At 36.9% G+C, this 14,012-nt stretch overlaps 1 protein-coding gene across 1 annotated transcript in view; it reads left to right on the forward strand.

Moving 5' to 3' along the window:
* TERB1 (telomere repeat binding bouquet formation protein 1) overlaps positions 1-14,012 on the forward strand; it is a 43,621-nt gene that overhangs the window by 20,486 nt on the left and 9,123 nt on the right. Inside the window, exons 10-14 of the mRNA XM_041773058.1 lie at positions 810-935; positions 1,996-2,153; positions 9,459-9,793; positions 11,346-11,407; positions 11,708-11,803. Of these exons, the coding sequence (XP_041628992.1) occupies positions 810-935; positions 1,996-2,153; positions 9,459-9,793; positions 11,346-11,407; positions 11,708-11,803 (777 nt within the window). The remainder of the gene's footprint in view (positions 1-809; positions 936-1,995; positions 2,154-9,458; positions 9,794-11,345; positions 11,408-11,707; positions 11,804-14,012) is intronic.

A 14,012-nucleotide genomic window follows, 5' to 3' on the forward strand; every position in this document is an offset into this window, starting at 1 on the left:
GCCCCTCAACATCTTTCACCAATGTAATTGGAATCCATTCCTCCTTGTATTCTACCTTTTCTACCTCCTTTTTTTTTTTTTTTTTTTTTTTTTAAAGAGTGGGAGGGAAGGGAGGAGGGCAGTGAGAGTGAGAGAAAGAATCTTAGGCAGGCTCCACACCTAGCACAGAGCCTGACATGGGGCTCAATCCCACAACCCTGAGATCATGACCTAAGCTGAAATCAAGAGTTGGGTGCTTATCCAACTAAGTCACCCAGGTGCTCTGGATTTATTCTACCTTGTAAATTTTTAAATTATTTTTTATTGAGGTTTAATCTGACAATATACCTTTTTTACCCATTTTTCCCCAACTATAACTTTTTTTAAAACCACGTGAGGGCTGTTTTTGTTTGTTTGTTTTACGAGGTATCCTCTCTATCCTGTGGCTGTATTTCAGAGATTATCACTTATGAGACAGCTATTTTATATCAGAAGATAATTTCCTAAATGGAAAATACTTTTGAAACTATTTGTTTTACTCTTTCTTAAGATTTAAACTACGTTCATAATTATCACAAAGAAGAGGGTCACTGGGGTGGCTCAATGGTTGAGCATCTGCCTTCGGCTCAGGTTGTGATCCCGGGGTCCTGGGATTGTGTCCTGCAACAGGCTCCCCACAGGGAGCCCGCTTCTCCCTCTGCCTCTCTGTGTCTCTCGTGAATAAATAAATAAAATCTTTAAAAAAAATCACAAGGAACAATTATGACCTTATGTAGATAGTATATGAAAAAATAACTGTATTCCGCTTTCATTTTTGATATGTTTTCCAGAGGAAAATCAGTATGATCTTTTTAAATACAATGGTCTTCCACTCATGATACAAGCCTTAACTGAATCACAGAATGAGGAACTAAACAAAGCTGCCACTTTTGTGCTTCACAATTGCAAAAAAATTGGTAAGTTTATTGTTACTTAAAAAAAATACTGAACTTTATCTTCTTTGATGAACCAAACCCCTTAGGCTCCCAGTCTCTTCTTATGTTTGAAAAGCAGAATATATATTTGGATATGACAACTAGAGTATTTCAGCATATAAAAAACCTATGTGGAAGAGAGCAACAGTATAGATAATTCACTTATTTTATGCAAAGTGGACAATTTAGTTTGTAGGACTTAAATTTGAGACCTACAGGCAACTTACAGTTAAATTATAAATTACATTTGTTTACTTATTTAAAACATATTTGAGTGCCTATTATTTACCAGGCACTGTGCTAGGTTTTAGGGATATAGTGATTAAGAAACAACAGTCTGCACTCATAGAGCTAATTTTAACTAGATAAATAGTCATTGAAAAATCTAAAAAAAATGAATTATTAAATATTAACCTAAGGGTTAGGAATGAATGAAGCATAGATCTTAGAATATAACAAAATACTGTGACCTCAACTTGCAGCAGAAAAGGCTTCAGAGGAAGTGACTCTTGAGCTGAGATCTGAATGTATAGTGTTAACTAGGTCAGCCATAAGCAACAGTGAGGCACAAAGACCCTGTGATAGGAGGGAGCATGCATTGAAGGAATCATGGCCTTTGAATTGGTCTTTATGAAAGAAAAATTGCTGCTGCTGCAATATGTAAAAAGAAAACTTAAAGATTATAGGGAAGAACTGCTTTATGAAAACTGCTAAAAAAAAACACCACCTTAACACCAGTTTCCACATACCTGAGGATGTTTATGTGCCTGGCATAACATATTTTCATAATGTTCTTTCTCTTCTAACTCTGAAGAGTAAAGTTCTAATTTATGACTGGGGCTTGGGCTTCTGCCAACCACTTGCTTTCCATTTATTTTTAGTACTACCTAAACAATTAAGATAGTCTGGATGGGCAAAATTTAGAGGAGGTGGTATGGGGTATGATGTTGTCCTTATTAAAAGTATTAAAATTATATTTAAAGTGTCAAAAAAACCCATTATACTAATGGATAAATTCACTATTTTTTCCCATATTACAAAGCTGAGAAACTATCTCTAAGTCTAGGAGAATATCCTTTTGGTGAAAATGAAGAACAATTAAAATACATACATACTAAAGAGAAGAATTTTGAAGAGTACTGGAAAAAAGCAAAAGAACTTCTACACAGACTAGAACACCTTGAAAGAGAAAGAAATGAGGTTGGCTTTTTGTTTCAAAGAATATAGAGCTCTTTTCAAGTATTTTCTACAGTAGGGGTTGGAGGGTAAAAGATTTTTCTTGCTAAGTTATTTTTTTTACTTCAATATTTTTTAAAAAAAGCTTTGTTCTAGGGATGCCTGGGTGGCTCAGCCAGTTAAGTGTCTGCTTTCAGCTTGGGTCATGATCCCAGGACCCTGGGATCAAGTACTACATTGAGCTCCTTGCTCAGCAGGGAGCCTACTTCTCCCTATACCTGCCATTCCCCCTGCTAGTGCTCTTTCTCTCTGACAAATAAATAAAATCTTTTTAAAAAATAAAAGTGAAAAGAAATAAAAAGATTTGTTCTAGTGAGAGAGAGTGAGTGAGTGTGGGGGGGGGAGAGGGAGAGGCAGAGAGAGAATCTCAAGCAGACCCCCCACTGAGCACTTAGCCCATCACAAGGCTTGATCCCACAACCCAGGAGATCATGACCAGAGCCAAAATCAAGAGTCCACCACTTGGGACGCCTGGGTATCTCAGTGGTTGAGCATCTGCCTTCAGCTCAGGGCGTGGTCCTGGAGTCTGGGGATCGAGTCCTGCATCGGGCTCCCTGTGTGGAGTCTGCTTATCCCTCCATCTATGTCTCTGCCTCTCTCTCTCTCTCTCTCTCTCTGTGTGTCTCATGAATAAATAAATAAAACCTTTAAAAAAAAAGAGTCCAACACTTAACTGACTGGCCATTCAGGAGACCCAGATCTTAATGGTTTCAAATTTAAAATTCATTATTGATACTTGAGAATCCATCTTTGAGAATAAGAAGAAAAAGATTTTTAAAAAGTGGAGATTAATACTGAAAAAATAAGACATGGAAGATAGAGATCCAAAGTTTGTATAAGAGAAAAAGGATGGAGAAGTAATAATCTCTTTCTTTACATATGTGAATATGTATATGTGTACGTTTCAGTATTTTTTCTGTGTATGTGTGCTTTGTATCTTTGTATGCACATCCATTTTCATTTATTTTTTAAGTAGGCTCCAAGCTCAATATGGAGTCCAACATGGGGCTTGAAGTCACAACCCTGAGATCAAGATCTGAGCTGAGGTCAAGAGTCAGACACTCAACTGACTGAGCCACCTAGGCACCCTGTGCATGCATTTTTAAAAATAAAAGCATAGTGCTCACCTTAGTATAATAGTATGTAATTCATTCTTTTAAATGACTAATATTCATTATTATAGATTATTATAAATTTATTTAGTCTTTTGTTGAGGGATATTCAGATTATATTCAATCTGTGCCCAGTGTAGACAACTCTCGAGTAAACATCCTGCCATATATATAATTTTTGTAACAGCTTTACTGAGATGTAAATCACATTTGATTCGATTGACCTGTTCAAAGTATACATTTCATTGGTTTTTAGTATACTCACAGAATTGTGCAACCATTACCACAATCAATCTTAGAATACTTTTATCATCCTAAAATAAAACCTCATACTTTTTAGCAGTCACCCTTCATATTTCCTCCATCCGTTCTCCCTACCTCCTCAGCTTAGGCAACCACTAAACTATTTTCTGTCCCTATATATTTGCCTATTCTGGACTTTTTATATGGATTTTTTCTTTTTTTCTTAATCTGTTTTATATAAATTTGAATTTTATAACGTGACCTTTTAGACTGGCTTCTTTCATTTAGCATAATGTTTGCAAGGTTTATGCATGTTTATATCAGTATTTCATTCCTTTTTTAAAAAGCTTTATTGAGATGTAATTCATATACCACACAATTTGCCCATTTAAAGTATATAATTCAGTAGTTTAGTATATTTACAGATACATGCAACTATGGTCAAATTTAGAATATTGTCATCACTTCAGAAAGAAACTCTGTACCCTTTAACTACATGCCTGCATCCCCCATTTCCAGTCATGCACAATCTTCTTTCTATCTCTATAGATTGGCCTATTCTGGATATTTCATATGAATAAAATTATGTAATATGTGATCTTTTGTGACTGGCCTCTTTCATGTAGCATGTTTTCAACATTCATCCACATTTTAGTGTGTTTCAGTACTTCATTCCCTTTTATGGCCAAATAGTTTTCCATTGTGTGAGTATATCACATTTTGTTTATCCATTCATTGATGGACATACTCTCATAATCTATGTCTTTACCGTGGGTTTCTTGTAGACGGCATATAGTTTGGCCTTTTTAAAATACTGTATGACAATTTCTAGTTTTTAATTGATGTGATCACTTCATTTATGTTTAATGTAAATGTTAGTATGTTTGGGTTTAAGTCTACCATATTGCTACTTTTTTCCTATTTATACCATTTATTCACTGTTCTTTTCTACTCTCCTTTCTTCATTTATATCATTTTAAGATATTCTAGCTCACTTTAGATTATTAGCTAAACATTCCTGGTTTTTTAAGTGATTGCTTTAGGGTTTATATTATACATCTTTAACTGATCATGGTCTATATTCAACTAATACTATTCCATTAATGTATATTGTAAGATGCTTGCAATAGCATGCTCACATATCAGTTTGTTCTTTGTGTTGTTGTTGCCATATATTATTTTACTGCTACATTGTTATAAACTGCCCAGTAATGTTACTCTTTTGCTTTAAATTTTTTTCTGAAAATTTAAGATACTATTTACATACAATGATAATCACATTTTAATTGTACAGTTTATGATAATTTTATACCATTGCATAACTACCACAACAATTAAAATAATAGAACAGTTCACTCACCTTAAAATGTTTCTTTGTATCCTTTTGTAGATAGTCCCATTCCCCATCTTCAGGCCCAGGCAGTCATTGATGTGTTTTTCTTTTTTTTTTTTTTTAATGCTTTATTTATTTATTCATGAGAGAGAGAGAGAGGCAGAGACACAGGCAAAGGGAGAAACAGGCTCCATGCAGGGAGCCCGATGTGGGACTCGATCCTGGGTCTCCAGGATCACGTGCTGAGCCAAAGGCAGGCACCAAACCACTGAGCCACTCAGGGATCCCCATTGATGTGTTTTTCATTGCTAGTTTTCTTTTTATATAATTTCACATAAATTGAATTATATGTTAAATAATCTTTTGTGTTTGACCTACTTTTTTTGTTTGACTTATTTTACTTAATGTGTAATGTATTTGAGATAAACCAATTTTGTTAATATTTGTTCCTTTTTACTGCTGACTGAATATTCCATAATATGGATGTACTACAACTTGTTTATTCACCGGTTGATGATATTTGGATTGCTTCTAGATCCTGGCACCGTGAATAATGTTACTGTGAACAATGGCTGACAATTCTCTGTGGGAAGTTTGCATTTTCATTTCTCTTGGATAGATACCTAGGAGTGGAATCACTGGACAATTATTACCTTAAAGAAATTATGAACCTCTGTTATAATGCATCTACTTCCACTTGCCAGAACACCAAAAGGAAAAAAAGTCCCTTATTTCTCTCCAATCTTGTATTATACTTCTAGTACTTGCTAATAACAGAGACTAACATCAATGCTAGCCATAGAATAGCAGTCATAGAGTCTAGTTTCAGTTTTACAATGTTGGGTGAAGAAGGTTGGGTTTGGATTTGAGAAGCAATAAATTAATAACATCCCTTAGGGCAAGTATAGAACTATTACCCTGGGATATTCCTTTATCATCATTTCATAGATTTCTCTTTTTATCCTCCCTAGTTTGATTTCTTGTTTCCTGGATCCCATATTATCCTCTTTTTTTGTTCTACATTTTAGGAAATGTTCTCATCTTTATTTTTTAAACCAATATGGTTTTCACTTCTGCTATCATATTTGTAGTTACCAAAGCCTCTTTTTTTTTACTCCATTTAAATGATCTTATTCTTATTTCATGGACTTAAGAGATGATTGGCCATCTTCTCATAAATATATCAATGATAATTTTCCTTTTTTTAATTTTTATTTATTTATTTAGAAAGAAAGCATATGAGTGGAGGGAGAGGGAGAGAGAGGTAGAAAAGCAAACTCCCCACTGAACCCAGGCCTGAAATGAGGCTTGATCCCCAGATCCTGAGATCATGACCTGAACCCAAACCAATAGTTGGCCCCTTTACCCAACTGAGCCACCCAGGCATCCCTCATGAAAATTTTCATTAAAATTTTTTTCCTCTAGGGCGCCTGAGTGGCTCGGTTAGTTGAGTGTCCGACTCTTGGTTTCGCCTCAGGTCTTGATCTCAGGGTCCTGGGATCAAGCCTCACATCAGACTCCACTCTCAGCAAAGAGTCTGCTTGTCTCCCTCTGCCCCTCCTCATGTGTTTACTCGCTCATGTGTTTACTCGCTCACTTGCTCTCTCTTTCTGTCTTTCTTTCTCCTTCCCCCTCTCCCTCTCTCAAATAAATAAGTCTTTTAAACAAAGTTTTTTTCTTCCTGGTCTGAACTTTTTGAATCTTTTTCCTCTGAACTTGCTTGCCTTTTTGCTTGCTAGCTTGCTGTCTCTCTTTTTTTCCTCCCTCCCTCCCTCCCTCTCTCCCTCCCTTCCTTCCTTCCTTCCTGAGTTTCTAGCTTTCTCCATATTTCTGGTCACCTTTGGTTGCTATTCATATTTAGGAGTCAGATAGTAAAAGTCTTTCTGAAAATTTGTTGATTATGGATTCTCATAGGATTAATTAGATGGGTCATTTTTGGAGAGAACTTCCAAAATCTGCTCTCCTGCCTAGAGATTGTCAGCCAGTTTTCTGGACTCAAAATGGGAGAAGAGAGCTTGTGGGTCTTAGTATTCAATATGTGAATATTTGCTTAGATTTGTTTCTTGAATAGTATTCTGCCTTCAGTTTTGTTTCGTGTCCTCCAATGTAGAGACTCTGTTTTATCCCTTCCAAAGATTCAACTTTCAACCTTGGGGAAAGATTCAGTTTCAACCTTCTGGTGTCAGTCAACACTGTGTATACACACAGACACACACATACTTAAATAAATATATATATATATATATACACTTATATATACAAGGGTCGAGATCTAGTAAAACAACTATGTGTTATTGTTTTTTTTTTAAGATTTTATTTACTTATTCATGAGAGACACAGATAAGCAGAGACACAGGCAGAGGGAGAAGCAGGGTCCACGCAGGGAGCCCGACATGGGACTCGATCCCGGGTCTCCAGGATCACGCCCTGGGCTGAAGGCGGTGCTAAACCGCCGAGCCACTGTGACTGCCTTGTTGGTTTTTGTTTTGTTTTAATTTTATTTATTCATGACAGACACACAGAGAGGCAGAGACAGGCAGAGGAAGAAGCAGGCTCCATGCAGGGAACCCGACGTGGACTCCATCCAGGGTCTCGAGGATCACACCCCAGGCTGACGGTGGCGCTAAACCGCTGGGCCACTGGGGCTGCCCTGTTGTTGTTGTTGTTGTGTGTGTGTGTGTGTGTGTGTGTGTGTGTGTGTGTGTGTGTGTTTGTTTTAAGAAGGCTCCACATCCAGCCTGGAGCCCAATGCCAGGTCTGAACTCACAACTCTGAGATTAAGACCTGAGCTGAGATCAAGAGTTGGATGCTCAGTTGACTGAGCCACCCAGGCCCCCCTGAAATCCACCTATTTCTCAAACAGACTTTCATCCAGTCTTTCTATTTTTAGCACCATCTTCATCTCATCTTTAGACATTCCAATACCTCCAATTCCTAAGCCTTTTTGAAACTGTGGCGGCACATCCTAGGTAGTTTCTTAACTTTTTCCATTGTCAGCTTTGGATTCAGCTTTATCAAAACCGCTTATCATTCACCTGTTTGCTTTCCAGTTTCCAAACTTGTGTTGCCTTTATTTCTTTGAATTCCCCTGTTCCTATAGGTTTATGACTTTTTAAAATTTGTTGTTCAAGGGTGCCTGGGTGGCTCAGTCAGTTAAGCATCTGCCTTCAGCTTGGGTCATGACTAGGGTCCTGGGATTGAGCCCCACATTGGGCTCCCTGTTCAATGGGGAGCCTGCTTCTCCCTCTTCCTCTCCCTACTGTTCCCCTTGCTTGTGATCTCTCTGTCAAATGAATAAATTTTAAAAATATATTTTTTAAAACCCTGTTGTTCAGTTGGGTTTTTTGGAAGGCCAAACATAAGTGGTGGTGTTAAATTCATCATCTTTACCAGAAGCCCTCTTTGTTTATCTCTTTATTTTAATATTTTATCTTTTTAGAGAGAAAGTGGGGGGCAGAAGATGATGGAGAGAGAGAATCTCAAGCCCATGCCCTCAGTCTCAGGACCCTGAGATCATGACCAGAGCTGAAATTAAGAATCAGACTCCCAACCGACTGAGCCACCTAAACACTTCAGAAATAAAATTTTTTTTAAGCAGGCACCATGCCCAATGTGGGGCTTGAATTCACAATCCTAAGATCAAAAGTTGCATGCTCTAGCAACTGAACCAGCCAAGCGACCCCTCCTTTATTTATTTACAGTTGCAGAATTGTCTGTTGGTGGATATGGTAGCTCTTTTTCTTAGCTATTTATATTTCCTTTCCTGTTAACTGTTCATCTCCTTTTCCTACTTTTCTATGTTGTTGTTAATCTTTTTCATATTTCATTGTAGTAGCTTTTTATAAGTGCTAATAAAAAATCATACCCCAAGATATGACTTAATACATATTCTTTTTAGATGTTTTGATTATCATTTGATTTTGCTTCTGACTCTATTCTTCTGAGTTCCTCCTCCACCTACTCACATTGTTCTTGGTCTGTACAGAACATTGAAAAACATTTTTCCTGTGATCAAATATATATTTTTCTTTTATGATTTATTGATTTTGTGTGATATTTGGAAAGGTCTTCTCCTTAAGAATGTTAAAATCGATTTTCTTTTAAAACATAAAGTTTTGGGATGCCTGGGTGGCTCAGTGGTTGAGCGTCTGCCTTCAGCTCAGGGTGTGATCCCAGTCCAGGAACCAAGTCCCGCAACAGGCGCCCTGCGTGGATCCTGCTACTCCCTCTGCCCATGTCTCTGCCTCTCTCTGTGTGTCTCTCATGAATAAATAAATAAAATCTTAAAAAAGAAGCTTCATTTTCTGTATGACAATATTTAGCTCATTTTGATTATTTTTGTGTACATTCTGAGATTGGGATCCAATTTATTTTTTCCCCAGATGGCTACCCAGTTGTCCCCAGATTATTTATTGAATATATTCCCTTTTCTTCCAATGCCTTTTATCATGTATATTGATTGTATATCATGTTCTATTGACTGTCATGAAATTTTCCTACATTATTTAAAGGGAGTGTAAATTGGATTATAAAGCAAACAGATTATCTTTAGATTACTTACTTGTCATTTTTACATTATAGGAAGAAATACAAAGAGAAAAAGATAAGGATAATGTTTCATCAGTGAACATAGATATTCAAAACACACTGAAACACCTCCATGCAGATAGTCTTGGCAGAGGTCCTACAGCAGAAGATAAAGATAAAAGCCAGTCTAGAAAGCTTCAGAGTTATAAGTCCCATGGATGTGCAGATGATCACCAAATGAAGACCCTGTTAAAGAGTGCAAATCCAGTTGATGCTTGTTATAGGGAGAGTGTGCAAAATAAGACTTTATGTAAAGCCAATTCAAACTATAATCAAAATTTAAATGGACAAACAACTTTTGAAGAAAAGAATTCTGTTTCTCAATCGAGGTATAGTTTAATAATAATTTTTTCTAACTTTTATGTATTTAGATATTTTTTGTGCAGTACTTTGTGTCACACTGTTAAGCCCTGGATATAGAAATGATAAAACATGGTCTTGAGCCTAAATGGAAATATTGGGAAGGGAGTTTGGTTGGGGATGTATGAGCCTGTTCATCTAGGGCCTTGCATGTCATACTCAGGATCTGTGGTTTTCCCTCACGGGGCATGAAAGCCATTTGAGGATTTTAAATTGAGTAACATCAAATTTGAATTTTAGAAAGGATATTCAGAAAACTTAACCTGAAACCCTATACAGTGTGTAACAATGTATACATTGATAATCCATCATCAATATAGCAAAAACCAGTTTGTAAATTTAATTTGATAAAAGGGAGTAGTGTGTGATGAAAATCTGCCTTAGATTTGCCTTCTTACTTATTTCTTGCATGTCACCTCCAGTTCATATCCTTTCTGCCTTAGGTTGTTCATGGGGCTGAACCTGGGATTGTAGCTTTTCTTAAACCCTTGTGTTCTTTCCTTGGTTCCAGGAGGCAAACTGAAGAGTATGCCGCTATATTCTGGAAAGGTTACAGAATGAACAGAATATTGGGGAGATGGATTACATTATCACCACCCCCTTTTTCCTTTTCAAAACAATTCTTGTTGTCAATTTGAGCTTGATTTCTCAGGAATGTGGAATCAGAGAGCATCAAGATGTGTTCTCCAGGGCAGCCTGGGTGGCTCAGCAGTTTGGTGCCGCCTTCGGCCCAGAGCATGATCCTGGAGACCTGGGATTGAGTCCCGCATCGGGCTCCCTGCATGGAGCCTGCTTCTCCCTCTGCCTGTCTCCCTCTCTCCCCTCTCTGTGTTTCTCATGAAAAAATGAATAAAATCTTTAAAACAAAACAAGATGTGTTCTCCAGCCAGCCTTCAAGCTCTCTGGTCCTCTGATTTTGTTCTCTTCTCTCCCCCTTTTTGCCCTTATTCTTTTCCTATTTTTCTTTCTTTTCTTTAAGGTTATTTCAGTAATACCTATACCCAATGCAGGTCTCAAACCCATGATCATGAGATCAAGAGTCATGCTCTTCTGACTAAGCCAACCAGGTGCCCCATATTTTCTTCTTTTTTTAAAAAAGATGTTTTATTTATTCATGAGGGAAACAGAGAGAAAGAGGCGGAGACACAGGCAGAAGGAGAAGCAGGCTCCATGCAGGGAGCCCGACGTGGGACTTGATCCCTGGACTGCAGGATCATGCCCTGGGCCGAAGGCGGCACTAAACTGCTGAGCCATCCGGGCTGCCCCCATATTTTCTTCTTTTATAATTTTTTCCCATGTTTCTGCTGGTATCAGTATTGTTGTCCTTTAGAGTCTTGTATAACTCCACTTCTTGAAACCCGGCTATAACCATTACAAATGCTATTTTGGAAGACTTTAGTAGACCCTGGTTTCGTCTCCTGGCTGCCAAATGCCCAGAATTACACCACTGCCTACAGGACCATTTGTCCATACATCAAACAGTATGTTTACTCTAATTATCTGGTGTCTCTTTTCTTTTAGTGACCATGTTTTTAAACATCCAATTCCCATCAAAAATGGAAAGCCACAGTTGCCAGTAACAGGTATGATTAAAAATATTTCTTTGATTTTTTTAAGAAAACATATTTAGGTGACTAAGATAGCTGAAAATGTATATTGGTATATTTGCATTATAACGTAAAAGCCATACCTTTGACTCTCTGGTGTAAGAGCTTCAATCATCTTTTACTGATAACCAGAATCTTTGTTTATCTACTAGGATGATTAGATATGTAGTACTGTGCTAAAGTTTATGAAAATCTTGAAAATTAATATATTACATCAATGTCCTGTCCTTTTCATTAATCAAAAGAATCTTACATGTTGCAATTTTTTTTTTCCAGATCCATTTACATTATGTTCAGATATAATAGATGAAGAAGCCATCAGTTTTCTGGCAACAGACAATCATCCCAAAATGTTAAAGTATAGATGCTCAGGTAAATATTCTTCAATTACATTTGTTTTGTAATTAAAACTTTGTATGATATTAATTAACTAGGATTTGTAATAGTTCTATCTGTGTGATTTAAACTTTATTTCCTTTGAAGAAATTTAACAGTCTGAGGTATAATAAAACATTCAGATCAATACTTCCTGTCTGCACTAGCCTGTGCTCCCAGTATTTATTTGTAAGAATCACCACAGCTAATACTTTTTGTTACTTTATTCTATTTTTATCACAATTAATACCATCTACAAATTTAACTTTATTGAGAAAGGTAAACATTTTTTATATTTTCAGAGTGCCAATAGGCATGTATTCTGAATAATGCTTTAAACACAAGACATTAAGTATTCTTTAAAAAGACATTAAATATGAAACAATATCTATTTTTTATGTCTGTTGTTAATATGTAAATGTTTCTAGTGTTCCATGCCCCATTATTTTATTTTTTCTGCAAGATCCCTATAAATGTTCCACAATGCTTAACCTGACCTCCCTTCCCCTCCATACCCTAATATTTCCTCTTTTAGGGTCTCACTCTGCTCTATGGACAAAATTCAGGCTATTCTATGTTAGGCTCAAAATAACATTATTCTTTAGTCTTGGATGTAAAGTTTGTCTCTAGTGCTCTAAAACTTAGCTATATCTAACTATAATCTGAATCCCATCTCTTTTTCCTCCCCGTTTTAGTACTTATGAAGTCTTTCTTTTCATTACTTTTCTATTCTTTAGCTCCTTTTGTCCCGCCATAAACTATGTTTATTTCTCTTCATCTAAAAAAGAAAAATCTTATGGCGCCTGGCTGGCTCATTTAGAGGAGCATGCAACTCTTAATCTCAGGGTTGTGGGTTTGAGCTTCATGTTGGGTATAGAGATACCTAAGTAAATAAAAATTTTAGAAAAGAGAGAGAAGGAAAAATCTAAATACTTGATGTGACTTACTGTCTCTTCAAGTATTCAGCCACTCTTTCTTTCATCATTGCCAGACGCTCTTTCTCCTTTCTCTTTCAATATATTTATTCCCTTCTTAACTCCCTGCAATCTGACTTCTTTTATTGCCATTCTACTAAACTTAAATGTTAAAGATTACCTGAAGTCTCTCTTTTTTTTCTGCCCAAATCAGTGACTTTTTAAAAAATTCGTATCCTCTTTAGTATCTCTGCACTATTGACTATCATTCCTTGAAATCTTTCCCTCTCAATAGTTTAAAGATACACTTTCCCAACCATCCACCCAGGCTCCCTGGAGGTCTGCAGTGAACTCACAAGAGCACTACACAATACTTTAAATTTTAAGTGAAACACAAAATATTCAACATCTTTTGGATACTACAGGCACTACTAGCTCAGAGTCATTTACAGTTTCAGCATTAGATTGCATTACATTCCTTTTGATGATGTCATATCTTTGTGGAGCTGGGCTTTCAGTGGCTGTGATTAAAAGCAAGCACCACATGAAAATAATGTGGAATAAGAGATGAGGGTGGCAATGTCAGTCAGATTCTGAGGTTTGAAAAGTTGTGCTGTACTTAGTAGGTGCATATAACCCATTAGGATTAATTGTACTTAATAAGAATGAAATTTGGGGCACCTGGGTGGCTCAGTGAGCATCTGCCTTTGGCTCAGGTTGTGATCCTGGCATCTTGGGATCAAGTCCTGCATCAGGCTCCCTGTGGGGAGCCTGCTTTTCCTTCTGCCTGTGTCTCTGCCTCTCTCTCTCTGTGTCTTTCATGAATAAATAAATAAATAATCTTAAAAGAATGAAATTTAAATATTTTCTTTTTAAAAAATTTTATTTCCTTATTTCTTAGAGTGCACATGTGGGAGTGGGGGAGGAACAGAGGAAGAGGGAGAAGCAAATTCTGGGCTGCATGTGGGGCTTTATCCCACGACCTTAAGATCATGACCTGAGCTGAAATCAAGAGTTGGATGCCCAACCAACTCAGCCACCCACATGCCCCTATCATTTTCAATTTAGGTGTATTATTTTTTCAAATGGTTACTAAATTATTAGAACATAAATACATAGTAAGATGTTTTGGACTTAACAGATAATCAGTATTTCTTTGGCCCAGGGGTGCTGTAAAAAGATCACCAAGAACTTAAGGATGCCATGAAGGAGAAAAATTTGGGAATCTCTGGTTGGAAGTATTTCAGAGGGCAGAGTGGATGCTTTAAAGCTGTTAACTCCCTTTCACCCCT

This window comes from Vulpes lagopus, chromosome 10, assembly GCF_018345385.1.
Source record: "Vulpes lagopus strain Blue_001 chromosome 10, ASM1834538v1, whole genome shotgun sequence".
Lineage (NCBI taxonomy): Eukaryota > Metazoa > Chordata > Mammalia > Carnivora > Canidae > Vulpes > Vulpes lagopus.